This window comes from Rhynchophorus ferrugineus, unplaced genomic scaffold (assembly GCF_030347505.1).
Source record: "Rhynchophorus ferrugineus isolate W39M unplaced genomic scaffold, kcgeb_rfMv2 rfM3, whole genome shotgun sequence".
In the NCBI taxonomy this organism is placed as follows: domain Eukaryota; kingdom Metazoa; phylum Arthropoda; class Insecta; order Coleoptera; family Curculionidae; genus Rhynchophorus; species Rhynchophorus ferrugineus.
In genome coordinates this window covers 15,309,389-15,324,329 of record NW_027472582.1, presented here as the reverse complement: position 1 = coordinate 15,324,329, position 14,941 = coordinate 15,309,389, and the positions used below count along the sequence as shown (strand labels likewise).

The 14,941-nt window shown below is 32.8% G+C and overlaps 1 protein-coding gene across 3 annotated transcripts in view; it reads right to left on the bottom strand.

Moving 5' to 3' along the window:
• The window catches only part of AdamTS-A (ADAM metallopeptidase with thrombospondin type 1 motif A), a 367,686-nt gene that overhangs the window by 33,480 nt on the left and 319,265 nt on the right, over positions 1–14,941 (bottom strand). For all 3 annotated transcript variants that reach the window (XM_076401036.1, XM_076401039.1, XM_076401037.1), the window contains exons 8-14: positions 13,007–13,302; positions 8,890–9,001; positions 8,749–8,827; positions 7,820–7,969; positions 6,470–6,613; positions 1,840–1,993; positions 1,690–1,784 (exon numbers count right to left, since the gene is read on the bottom strand). In XM_076401036.1, the coding sequence (XP_076257151.1) occupies positions 1,690–1,784; positions 1,840–1,993; positions 6,470–6,613; positions 7,820–7,969; positions 8,749–8,827; positions 8,890–9,001; positions 13,007–13,302 (1,030 nt within the window). The remainder of the gene's footprint in view (positions 1–1,689; positions 1,785–1,839; positions 1,994–6,469; positions 6,614–7,819; positions 7,970–8,748; positions 8,828–8,889; positions 9,002–13,006; positions 13,303–14,941) is intronic.

Here is a 14,941-nt window from a genome sequence, read left to right as displayed (position 1 = left end):
ATGGGATGCTAAGATTGCTGTATCGTCTGCATATGTTGCCACAGTAGTTATTTTTGTGGTGGGCAGATCAGCCGTATACAGAAGATACAGTACTGGACCCAGTACACTACCTTGCGGAACTTCTGAATATATGGGATTTAATTCGGTATGTTCATCGCCTTGATTTACAATAAAATGTCTGTCAGTGAGATACGATTTTAGTAGCTGATAGTCCGGATGAGGGAGAAGTTTCTTTAGTTTAATCTGCAAGCCCGTATGCCATACTTTGGCAAAAGCCTGAGATATGTCTAGGAAAGCAGCCGAACAATATCTTTTGGCATTTAGGTCAGCGTTTATTTTGTTTACAAGTCTATGCACTTGTTCTATAGTCCCATGCTTATTGCGAAAGCCAAACTGATGTTCTGGAATAATTTTTCTTTTTTCTATTATATAGTTTAGCTTTTTTATGTATAACTTCTCGAAAACTTTCGAGATTATCCGTAATAAACTTATAGGTCGGTAGGAGGTCACATCTTCTGGTATTTTTCCTGGTTTAAGAATCATTAATATTTTAGCTACTTTCCAGATACTAGGGAAGTAATTAATTCGTAGCATAGCATTAAATATAAATGTTAATAGTTTTATACCATTTTCTGATAGTTCTTTTAAAATTTTGCCAGTAATTAAGTCATAACCAGGAGCTTTTTTAATATTAATCTCTCTCATTATTGTATGTTTAACTTTTTTGACCGTTAATTTCTCGTGCGGTAAATCCATTTGAAATGGCGAATCTAGAAAGCTAGTAATTTTATTTTCGTCATCTTTATGTAGCTGAGACTGGAAAGGTTTAAAAACATTTTGTTCAGATAGGTCACGGCTCATATGTCGGAACAAGTAGTAATAGGAAGGAGCAAGGTCGGGAGAATTGGCGGGTGAAGTAGCAATTCCCATTTTAATGTTTCCAAGTATGTTTTCACTGTTTTTGAAATCTGGTGAAGTATGGTCCTTTAACTGTAGTCTGTAGCGATACCATATAATGCTTTTAGTAGGTTATAACAGCTTATAGCATACCCCACCAAGATGATCCAACTAAATACAGCGTGTTAACTTGGAACCATGTATTTGCTTTGGAATATCGCAAAGGATCCACCATTCATTACCAGTAACAATACGACGCAAAGAAACTTTTCGATTTTTCTGCAGCATTTCACACATGATGGAACACCTTTTAATGTCCTTTCTGATTTTCAAGCATATGGAAATTATTTCTTGTGTTACTTCTAACAAATCGGCGTAGTTCTTATTGCGTTTTAAATGGACTATCATCGAGTAACGCCTTCAAATCACTGTATTTAAATTCTTTTGCCTGTTCACAACGCTCTTTGTTATACCTGTTAAAACCACTACTTTTAAAACGTTGAAACCAGTATTCAAATATTGAAATCGATAGAGCATGGTTGCCATAACTTTTGCGCAGAAGCTGCTGTTTCACCAAATTTAAGTAAAAAACTAAAGCTTCCCGTAAATGTGATTTACTCGGTACAAATTCAAAAAGCCTTTCAGTGAGAATTCAACATGAAGTTGGTTACAAATGTGCCCGATACGACTTAATGCACAGTAACACAATCTATTGTAAATCCTTTAAAGTTAATTTATAGGCCCGTACATTTTACAAAAAGTGTTGATAAGATAGGATAAGAAGATATATACCGATATGCCCCGCATTTCGTTCCTTCCGCCCACGGTGAAAACTGACTGAAGCAGCTGCCCTTTAAATCCCTACACCAAAGATGGTTGCATGCATCCTATAAAACAAATTAGATATAAAAATCGTAATGTTTACTGTGTATACTCACTCACGTTATATAGTACGTTGCAGAATTTAAACCCAGGGGCAAATTCTAGTTCGCACTGCTTGTCGATTTCGAATATGTCACCAGGTAGAAGGCGCGAATAGTCGGGTGACAGCTCATTCCTGGACGGCTGCCGCAGCAAACAGTTCGATCTGGATGAACTATTGGAAAATTCACGAATTCCTTAATTAATAGGCTATTCGGTAAGTTCGAAAACGGATTAATGATTGCACATATTCTGATCATATTTTTACCTTAAAAAATAATATTTCTTGAGAAAATCTGATATAACAGGTCAATTGAGAAGTCTCCGGACTGACACAGATGGCGCTACTAGAATTAACTCCATATGTTTTTTAGTTAGCCCTAACCCTCAAAAGATGCGGGTATAAATTTGACAGCTGTTAGATCATTAGTTTGTTAATTATAGCATTTTGAGTGAAGCAACTTTTCTTATTGTGAAAAAAATGGATAAAAAGGAATTTCACGTGTTGATAAAATATTGATTTTTGAAAGAAAAACATACAGTTGAAGCAAAAACTTGGCTTGATGCCGGGTTTCCGGACACTGACCGAGGAAAATCAACCATTGGTATGCTAAGTTCCGAAGCCGAAGGCGGTGAGCGCAGTGGAGGCCTAAAAGAGGTTGTTACCGACGAAAACATTAAAAAATTCTACAAAATGGGTTTGAATGACCGCAGACACTCTAAAGATATCAACTGAATGTGTACATCATATCATTCACAAATATTTGGTTATGAGAAAGCTCTGTGCAATGTGGGTGCCGCGCGAGCTCGCTTTTGACCAAAAACAACGACGAGTTGATGATTCGGAGCAGTGTTTGAAGATGATCAAGCGTAATAAACCAGAGTATTTGCGTCGATATGTGACAATGGATGAAACGTTGCTCCATCATTTCACTCCAAAGTCCAATCGACAGTCATCCGGGTGGACTGCACATGATGAACCCACTCCAAAGCGTTGGAAAACGCAATAGTCAGCTCGCAAGGTTATGGCGTATTTTGGGATGCGCATAGAATAATTTTCATTGACTACCTTGAAAAAGGAAGGACCATCAACAGCGACTATTACATAGCGTAATTGGACAGTTTGAAGGACGAAATCGCCGGAAAACCGCCGCATTTGAAGAAAAAGAAAGTGCTGCCTCACCAAAACAATGCACCGTGTCACAAGTTAGTGAAAACAATGGCAAAAATCCATGAATTGGGCTTCGAATTGCTTCCTCATCCACCGTATTCTCCAGATCTGGCCGCCAGCGACTATTTCCTGATCTCAAATCTCAAAAGAATACTCGCTGTGAAGAGATTTTCGTCGAATGAAAAGGTGATCGCCGAAACTGAGGCCCATTTTGAAGCAAAGGACAAATCGTACTACAAAAATGGTATCGAAAAGTTGGAGGGTCGCTATATATCACCCTTGAAGGGAATTATGTTGAATAAAAAAAACTAATTTTACCAAAAAGATGTATTTTACTATGGTAGGTCGGGGACTTTTCAATTGATCTGTTAAATGTACACTAATTAATATATAATTTTTTCCCGTTTTTCTGTCGACGTGATAACATATCGTACGAACGGTTTTGGTGTGGCAGCGATTGATTTTCTACTTTCTAGTACTTCTTTAGCAGTTTGTAACCGTCATGCTGGGCTGAATTCAATTCGAGCTCAATATAACAGTGTATGTATATATAAGAGGTTGATATTATTTTCTGCAACAATACGTCATTGAATTTATTCAAATGACAATTGGTAATACACTACCACGATTTGGATGACTCTCTTGGGCCAACCCAAAAGCTTTTTGAGTTTAGGATGATAGTAGTAGATCCACTTTTCATCGCCAATTACAATTCTTTTTTTGCCTGGCAAGCAATGAAATCGAAATGTAGAAACGCTTCGAAATATCATTGATAGTTAATAAAATGACTAATGCTCAACTGTCAGAAAGTTCCTTGAGAGTTTCAGCTTGAGGTTTTCGTCTAGTTAGTCTTGCAGTTCATGGACTTCTCTTGAAATTGAACTCTTTTGGTCATCCGGGATCACTTTTGTCATTGATATAATCAACGATCATTGTTATCTCACTTTTAAATCGTTAAAACCAAAGCCGACAATTGCAATACGCCAGAATAGAGAAATAACAAAAGTAATTAATATTGAAAATGCGGTTTGGAGTGCTCCATCACCTGTCAACATTAGATTACGTTGGTTAGCAATTATTTACTTCGTATTTTCACAGATAGATATCGCTGATCAAAATATATGCAACTATTAATACAGGGATTTAGCAGAAGGTCTCTTATTAAGTAGTATGATCATTATTTTGAGTTTATTTGGATTTGTTTGAAACATTTTTCAATCATCACTTTGGATGAGTCTGGTTTTCTGCTATGATCCTCAAACTAACTCCATGATCATCAACAAAGAGGTTAAAGATTGGTGCGAACCCATTACTTCTGTTTTGAAGTTAGTTAAAGTTCAGAAATTGGTTATGAAGGTGTTATTTCTAGTGTTTTGGGGAATAAATGAGATTTTGTTTGTGAGAAGAAAATCGGATTAATATAATAACGTTTTAGGAAAGCAGATATAAGAATCTGTAAGAAAAAACCTGATTTTTAGAAGGGCATTTCTTTTTTTATCAAGATAATAAACTTTTTATCAAGATAGTTCTAAGAAAAATAATTACGAAAATCGGCGATTTATAATATGAATGGTTACAATATCCACTATGTTCGGCATTTTAGTTCGCACTGATTGTTAGTTCGCATTTCAAACAATTAAAAAACAAACAGTATTAAAAAACAACTAAAACGTCAGTAAGTGTACTGAAAATCAGGAAAATTATAATTTATTGAACAAAATGGCAGCTAAAAATTAATTAGTCATAAATCAAGTACTCATTGTAAGCAAAAATAACAGTCAATGTCTGAACCTTATAGAAATTAAAATAAATGAACAACGATATACAAATTAAAGTATACATAAATACCTTATAAGAAGCTAAGATGAATTAACAGCGTAGTTCTAAATAGACGGAAATAATTTCTAGACAATTTCCATTAGCCGCATTGTTGAAACGGGGTTAGAAAACATCGGGACAAAAGATGATCACTGATAGTTGCACGTTGTTCCTTAAATGGGACGTATTTAACCCAGTTGTTTGAGGACCACAGCAGAGAGATAAATAAGGAAGCCGTTTATATGGTATACAACCATTTTAACATTAAATCGACATCTTTGTGGAACAAGTAGGTATAAAATTAGGTTTCTCTTGTTAAGCTTAGTTTCTCGTTGTTCGGCTTGAATAAATAAATGCAGATCTATTTTTATACATAGATGTTGTCGGTAAAATAGTTAAACATATGTTTTGTTATTTGTGCTTCTAATAATTATTAGTTTTAGTTATTAATATATTGTTAACAATTGACAACTAATTTTTATTTTGACACTGACGTGGTTTCTATTGATGTTGACATCCAACGCAATCACAAGACATAGAAATATAGAATGGGAACTTAAATAGGCATACCATAACCGTATTCCTATTGTGCGTCTAAGTCATTAGAGAGTCGGAGGTAGAAATATTATAGGTTTTGACAATTTTGTAAAATATCTTAGGTTATATTTCTTTTATTTCTATTTTTGGTGTTATTTCTGTAGCATTTAAGGTAAATATTATTTGTTTAAATTCAAAAACATAATAAGAGTGTTGTTTGGATATGAATGTTTAACTAAAATTAACTTAAATTATTATGTATAAAGGATAGTGCTCTAGCGTAGAAAAGGATTTTAAAAGTAAACAATGATAAACTTCAGGAAACCTCTTATCTCTACATCAAACTTCAGGGCAGGAAGGTTTAATTTTTGAATTTCAGACTGACTAGATGATTATGGACTCAAATGTAGTAGGCGATTGTTTAACCAAGATAGAATACCTAATAGTAGTTAGTCGTTGCTTGTTCTGGTGGATGAAAAAAGTAAATAGGACTGCGAAGGGCAAAAATGAAAAATGCTGCATGGATAGTGTCCATTTATATGCGTATCAAAATATATAAAAAAGGGAGGTTTCCTATTCAAAATTGTAGGAGGTAATCTCCATATTCAGTAAATTCAGATATATTTTTTAAGTATAATTAATTTTTCAACATATAATTATATACTTTATAAATTTTAAGTCAATAACAATGTACAATTAGAAAATATATAGATTATAACTTGTTATATTAGATATTGCTCATTCATGTATTTTGAAAATGTTTTATACAAATGTTTACTAGAATTTAAATAAATTATTTTTAAAAATTTGTATTTAATTATTTAAATTATTATGTATATCTTATCTCCCTTTATTGAATTAAATTATTTCCCTCTGTAGTAAACTAACCTGCTTGGAGCGCCCTCAGGTGGTTTAGACGAACAAAAATTGGCTACAACTTTATATTTAGGAGATCGCATTCTATGTGTGTTTATTCTATAGTTTCAATTGTCGTTGACACCCAGCGCAATACGGCATTAAATTTGCCATTAATTTTTATTTATTTATTATTTATACTTGAATAATCAGTATTATTTAACAAATTATTGGATAGTTTATTAGTAAATAGTGTTTTATAAGACGTACTCTAGAAATTCGGTGGCATAATGTTTGGAGCAGGCCGACCACATAAATGGTTTCGAATCGTTTTTGGTTGTCCCTGTCATGATGTTGTTGGTTGTTGTCCCTTTGTTGTGTACGGCACATTTCTTGTCGTCATCGTGTGGCATGCTATATTAAAAAAAAACATTGTTCGGTAATTATAACATAAATTTTGTATTTTACAGAGTAACATCACCTGTAGTCCTGAAAAATAATTGAGCTTGGTTTAATCTGTTTGTATTGATTCTTTATATTTTGTAGTTCACAATTCACATGAATAACAAACAAAATAATGATGACGTCAAACAGAGAATATATTGTTAGTAATTAGAATTAGAATAAGTGAATATACATTAGATGCTTGTATGTATTCTGATCATTTTTTCATTTAAAAAAATGCATTTATTGGGAAACATTTTTATAATATATATCAAAATATTTCCATGATTTCTACAAATTTTCCCTTCTTTCTGACAATATGACGATATCGTGTTGAAAGAAGGATATTGATTTAGCAGTGATTCATTCATATTGAAACTGTGTGATAACCAATCCATGACAATCAGAAGGCATTATGTCTTGTGAGTATACAAGGTGCATGCAAAACTTCTCGCTCAAGCTGCAATAGTGTATACTTAAACATTTTTACAACGTATAGTCGAGCGTTGTCATGTAAGAGGATGGCCCTACGTATATTGCTTGCTTTTGAGGGCGTTTTTGCAACAATACGTCGTTAAATTTGATCAATTGACATTAAAATGTCATAATACATTACGTCTTGATGCACAACATAATTTTATGGCTATGAATTGTTGCATTTACAGTTGATTCTTCAAATGATATATTACCTGAAAGTTCCTTATAAGTTTGAGCTGCATTTTCGTCCAATTGCAATTTATTATCCTCTTATTTTTTCTCCATTAGACCATTCTTTATCATTGAGATCAAAATCAGCACATTTAAATCGTCAAAACCAAAACCGATAGTTGAGATATGGTAGAGCAGAATCACCATAAGTTTCTAAAGGTGTTTTCTGGTTATCGGTAGTAAATTTTTTCAGGTGAAACAACAAAAGCCATGAATATCGAAATTGCTATTTGGACTGTTCCATGAATGACGTCTAAATAAACTGAATAATCTAATAATATTAAATGGAAACCATTATTTTATATAGAGAAATGTTAAAACCATTAAATTCAAAGGTTAGGCTAGATTTTTTAAATGTTTTTTACATTGATACTTCGCATATTTGCCAATAGATATTATTGATCAAAATTCATACAAATACCTAATATACGGTATGCTCATAAATAAATGAAACCGTGAAAAATTTACCTCATTGCATGACCGAGTTCGTGAGCTATTGTGTAAGATGTTGAGAGTCCTTTATCTCTGACAATCGTGCATCCTGATGGCCTACACATAGAATCGACTTCAGCGACACCTAGAGTGGCACAGGATGTCGTGTTCTTACAAATCGCTCGTCTGGAATGAATAAACTATCAATAACATGGATTTTATTTGATTTGTCCGTTTTATCAAAATTTTTTATTTGTTTCTGATTTTGACCCAACTGTATTAACCATTTAATAGATCACATCACATTGTTTCATTTGAATCTGTTTCAGAAGATAATAAGCTTTCAGAACCATAAAGACAATTTACAGTATAATAATAACAAACATTTAAAAAGAATAACGTGGTAAGAGATCTAGCCTGAGTTGGATAAAGTTTATGGTATATCTCCTCTTGTATTTGCAATTGTTTATAATTGGGCAACTGATTGACATACACCTATAAAATACACATTCTTGAGATCAAAGTGACTGAAATAGTAGAACCTACAAGCACATTGCAAAGTATAGTGATGAGATTCTGAGTTTTTATGTAACGATAACGGTAACGACATAACAAGACAAGTTAATTATTTCCTCACGATGAACAGATTCCAAAGAAAAAGAAGACACTAAAATCGATCTGCAAGATCCTAGCTACAGTTTTTGATAAACCTGAGAATCATTTACAGAGATTGCTTGGAAAAAGTAAGTGTTGAGCAACAAAATCAATAAAAATCGTCCTCATTGTCTTTCACTTCTATTAACAAATAGTTCAAAAGGCCCCAGCACCACAAATGTAGGGACATGATAAAAACAATTCTCACCTCTTTTTCTCTTACACTTTGTGACAGTGAAAATATTATTTTGATTCTTGAAACATATGCCCTTGCAATTGGTATTATGTGATGATTTTTAGGTCGAACTTACCTAGTCAAAAGAAGGGCTATGTCGTGGGATTCGCTTGATATATGCTTTTGTTTCCAACGACAGAAACCAATCAACATATCTGAAACAAATACATTGTTTTTAGTAAAACATATATGGTTCTGTGTATTAGAAATATGTTACCTTGTGACAATGAGTTCGAAATAATATCAATGGGGTAATCCAGAATTCGTATATGAGCTACAGTTACACTGATGGCGTTTCCAATGGAAGGTTCCTTAAATAGTAGTGCTACCTGAAAATATAATTGAATTATTTAAAAATGGAATATTTTAGGTACAGCAGCATTTAGGTATGCTTGATAAAATACGAAATGTTTTGCAAAAGAATTTTTTCAAAATCGACGTCCATTGACATATCAGAAGAATAGTATGATTGGTCAATGATGTTAGTTGAGTTTTTGGTCAGAAATACGCCCACAATAAGTAATTTATTTATAAGATACTGTGCCTTGTCGTGATGTAAGAATCAAGAGTTTTCTTTCCAGAAATCTGGCCTTTTTGGACGAATTTGCATTTGCTTTTCAGTCACCATTTTCTTCACATTAGCTGAATATATTGATGGTCCAGAACATTTTTCATTTTGTGTTTGTGATACGTCGACTTACAATTTTATTTTTATTTATTAATACATTTGTAGTAATAGTAAAGTAGTGCATCAAACTGTAACAGTGTATGCTTGCAAGATGTGGCTGAATATTATGATATAGACGGATGACTTTGAATGGACATATTACATTCGAGGTTTCAAATTAGTATGTTAAACATATACTATGAGATATTACTCGATTTACTCTTGGAGTGTAACTAATAATGTAAATTAATCTTAATAAGGCAATAGTTATTATGTTATTACACTTATTTTTAAGGTGATTTTGGTTTCAAGGTTAAAATTATTTCAATTAACCTTGAATATTAAGTAAATGAGTAGAATTTGAGGAGCAGTCCAATTTGTCTTTTGGTATTATTACTTAAAGTGAATGTGGTAATAGCAGAATAGTAAATGAATATGTACAAAAAAAACGCGATGAGTAAGTAATTGGTGTTTGAATGAAACAAGAATAATTTTGAAATACTTACGGATTCATTCTCAACGACGTTATTAAAGAGAATCATAAAAGATGAACCACAACAAAAAAAGGAAAAAAGGTCTTTTGTGAAGAAGTTAAATAAAAATAAATGCTTATAAGTCATGAGTTAGCACTAGTTTACAAATTCGGGTCAATGTTTGGACTCTGGAATAGATGAGAACGATTCTTAACTTTATTTGATGGCCTGAACTCAGATGTTCAATTGAGCTTCGAAAGGTGTGAAATTGTGGATGTTGCAAAGTCGATTCAATGTGTTTTTGTTAGGTTTGTAGATTTTGGAGTTTGTAGAAATATACTACATAAACGTGGAAAATCCTGTTAAATGCACTCAAAAGTATTTGCAGTACTTTGGTTTTGCTGTAGTAAATACTGACAAGCCATGGGTACCATAATTGTTTTGTAACATATGGGAGGAACAGAAAATTTATGTAGAATTATTTTACGTTTGCTCGATGTATATAAGTATCCTAGCTATTACCTAAGTGTCGCTAGTTCCATAATACTATAATAACTTCGTTTTCATCACCGGCGAGCAATTAAGCGATAAGATTGGAGCTCAAATGTCTCTGAAAATATATTTTCCGCGTTTTTTTGCACAGTTGAACCTCTGTTCATTTATGTTTTATACTTTTTTACTTCAATAAATACCCATTAATGGTCAAAAATAGTAAAATAGTTCTAAGTAAAAGAATTTTTTTGTTTTTAAATCCTACGCATTTCATATCTTATGGAAATATATATAGAAAGCAATATAGATTATAAGTTATTTTAACATTGACATTCTTTATTATAGTGTGTATTTTTATGCACTGTCACGAGACACTGGAATTTGAATGTGAATTATAAATGAATAGGTTTATGTAATTTTTTAAGAGCTTGCCAAATCCCGTGTAAACCTTTTTACTAAATTTACGGGTTTTATAAACGAAGCATTCAAAGTATATATAACCGCACGCAGTTTTGGCACTAATAAGAAAATAAATTATGTAAGGAATGTCAATAATTTTACGTTGAGTAACATAACACACGACAAGGTTGTTGTTTCTGCAAATATTTTTTATTGTTTTATAATAACTCTGAAAATTTCATATAATTAATTGTGATCTGAATGTCTAGTTTATTATTAGATGCTTATGAATAAGTTACGATACCTAGGATTCTCAATATCGACTTTTTAGTCATGTTTGCTACAGTAAATTTAGCTACTCGCGTTTAGGCTAGTTTTATCGTGCCTTTGTAGTACTAGGGTTTTATCCGAGGGCCACATTACGATCTTTGAATTCAGACTTTCTTTTCTAAACGATTGTTATACGTTTTCATTCAAAAGACGAATACAGTTTTTGCTACTATTGGCAAGAAGTTACCATTAATCAGAATAGCCAGATACTGCTGTGAGTTAAAAGGAAAACTCGATCTATTCTAACTTTAAGAGAATATAATCAATTTTAATTATCACTGTCTGTCAAATATATTATTCGGCGTTTTCTAAGTTGAAACATCAGGAAAATGTTTGTTTAAGTGATTTTACAATCCCAATAATCATTGTATAAGCCTTAGGGTCTTTCGTGACTTTCGTCAAAGTTTTTTAGACTGCAGCCATTAGGTTCTATCTAAATCATCTCAACCTTTTTTATTCACTCACACAACTCTTTGTTTTTCTCTCATATATTAACTTGACCTTCTTTTCTTCTTCATATAGACTAAAACTTTTAAACGTTCAATATAATCACACTACTTGGTATTCTCTATTCTTGCATATATCTTATTGTGGAGCATACGAGGGCAGTTCGATAAATTATAGACTATTAGAAATTTCCGCTCAGTAACTTCCGTTAACTGCCATCTATTAATACACTGCTGTGAGATTTTGAGCAAGCTGTGTCATATAGTTTTAAATAGTAAGTGGACAATCGCGCGAATTTTAATACAAATTGAGAATTTATTTTCGTGTACTGATTAAGTTTTTTTTCAGAAAAATCATCGCCAAAACGAAGGAAAGACTTGATAAATACTATGTACCATCAATTTTATTAGTTAAGTAGTGATTCACTGAATTTCATTATGGCCGTACAAGCACAAGCGGCGTAGAATGTTCAGGTCACCCAAAAATGGTCATTATGCCAGAAATCGTCGATAAAATCCATGGAATGATATTCGACGTTCGGAGAACGAAACTACGTCAGGAGGTTGAGGCTCAACTGAGCAGGTACATCACATTTTACGAGAACATTTGTGTATTGAACATATATACTAAAACATGGATACATCACAATAGACCAAGGAAGAATCAAGACAGTGGGTTTCCCCGGGTGCGCTAATGGAGGCTTCATTGTGTTGGTTGGTTAGGGTCAGTCAAGTCATGGCCATAGTTTTTTTTGAAGTATATGGTGTCATGGTCGATTATCTGGAAAATATCTCATGCCTCTTTTAAACCTTCAAACTTTATCGAAGGCTTGTGATCTAGTGATTTTTCTATGACTATTTCTATCGTTGGTTATTTTGTGAGCCTAATTAATCGTGGAATATTGTTTTCTAAAACCAAATTGATGATTTGGAATAGGATGTTTTACTCAATTGGTGGATTTATCCATTTCAATAGAAGTTTTTCAAATAACTTGAACATTGTCGAAATAATGACTGGCATGATTAACCAATACGAGGTTTAGGAGTCATAATTCCTTTAGCCAACTTCAACAGTTGTGGTAGTCTAATATGAAGAATTTTTTATGTTGACGATTTCTTCTATTAACCAAATAGCGATTACTTGGCTTTAATATAATGTATTAAATTAAAGTCAGCACAATCGTAAAATGGTCTTAGGTTAGTTCTAGATTTTCTTTAACTGCCATATAATTGCTTAATATGTTTCTGATGATATAGAGATTCAGCAGGTCTGGGATCTTATGTGGATCTGTTAGCCAATATGTAGATTTAGCCGTCGAAATAGTTTCATAGCCATATGCCTGAATAGCCTTTAACAATTCTATATCCTTGGTCCTAATCAGTAGCGATGCCCAATGTGTATGTTTGGGATATATTACATTAATAAAACAATTAATTTAACTACTAAAAAATACCTAACCTTAAAATCTAAATGCATTTTTACAGTAATTCAATTATATGTTAATATAGATATAATGTGCAACTTACGTGAGACATTAAAATTAAGATGTACTTTGTTACAGCCTCGTGGGTCTTGTGATATTCCAACATGGTGCTGTCGGCTACGATTAATACTTTGATAAAATATTCGTTACTCTCCTTAGTGAATATGTCTTTAGAGTTGGTGTTTCGCGTAGTCCTGAGCACTTCCGGCAGACTGTTGTAATCGTTCTTGAAACTGTCGTAGATGATGTCCTCGTCCAATGTTAGGTCGCGTTTCTGGATATTGTGGGGCGCTTCAACTATTTCTTCTGGAAAGTCGTCCTCAACGATCGAGTGAGATCCTGGAACAAAGTTTTTATATTAGATACAACAATTTATATTACAAGAGGTTATTCGACAATGACGGTCTTAGAGTACTTGATTTTATTTTTTCACTCTTTCGGGTGAAGTGATTTGTTAAATCCATTTGAGACCCGAGTCCTATTTTTAAACATAGTGGTGGATATAATTACGCGAAAAAAATGTAAATCAGACGTGACGTACAATATGATGCTACAAGCTTTTTGGCCAACTTGATGACTAGTAATAGAGAGAGTCGTCTCTATGTTGATAAGTAGTAGGTCCGGTTTAAATACTACATACTTTAAATTATATATAACTAGCGACCCGCCCCGGCTTCGCACGGGTGCAATGCTGATACTAAATTAAATACACTACAGAAAAAATATGAACGTTGTATATAAAAACATAGCGGCCCGCTCCGACTTTGCACGGGCATAAAATATATATGCCTATGTCACTCAATGAAAACATGATTAAAATCGATCCAGTATTTTTGGTTCATTCATTACTGCCCTTGGCCTGCACGCATTAAATTTGGAGTAAAACAATTCCTCTTCCCCTATACTTACTATGAAGATTTCCTGCTATCTTTGGAATATCTAAATTCATACAATTTTTATTACATTACACATATTTAAACGCAAATTTTAAATTTGTAATATCTAATCCGAAAATATTTGTTTAATTTACATGCTGTAAGGAACCATATTGATCTATATTAATTGCACACTGTATTTAAGGTACTTAATTCGATAAGGATTAATGCCGTATTGCTTAAAATAGCTTCGTAAATAAGCCATTTTCTCACGTAAAAAGTAAACAATAAAAATGGTTAATGTGGGTTATCCCTACAAGATAAACATATACCATCGCGGACTTTTTTATAGACCTTTTTATGGTGTACAATACTGTAGTACATTAATTTGATCTAACTCGTAGGGTTAGGCAGCGTTTTTGCTAATTGCCTAAAAAATAAGCCTAAAAAATAGGTTAATTTACGACATCACGTTAGAAACCTCTAAAATTAGCAATGTTGCCTTAGTATATTATGCATGTATTATACATATAAACCTTCCTCTTGAATCACTCTATCTATTGAAAAAAACCGCATCAAAATCCGTTGCGTAGTTTTAAAGATTTAAGCGCACCTATGTGCTATGCCTATATCCCTATGGATATAGGGACAGAAAAGGCGACTTTGTTTTATACTATGTAGTGAAAAGATAACAAATCAATACTTCTATTGCCAAAAGAATATACCATTTCAGAAACACCTTTTCAGAAAATAATATTCTAGTCTTCATAAATTGTGATATTATTAATATTCGTATACAAAAAAAAACTATTACATAATTATATTAGATTAGAAGACTTAACTAGAGGTATTGCTATACACAATTATTTAGTTTAAATATTGTAATTTATTTTGCATTCATAAAAGAAAACAATGTCTATGACTCGGAGCATTAGTCATCACGAGTCCAATCACCTGACCTCAAGAAATATCGATGGAAATTGTCGGTAAATTTGTTCTCGAAGTCCCAGGAACCGCGTCAGTATATTTACTAATACGTTTATTAAGCTGGAAACAGACCGCACAATGGTGTGTAGTGTAAATTGCTTTTTTTCTGCAATAAC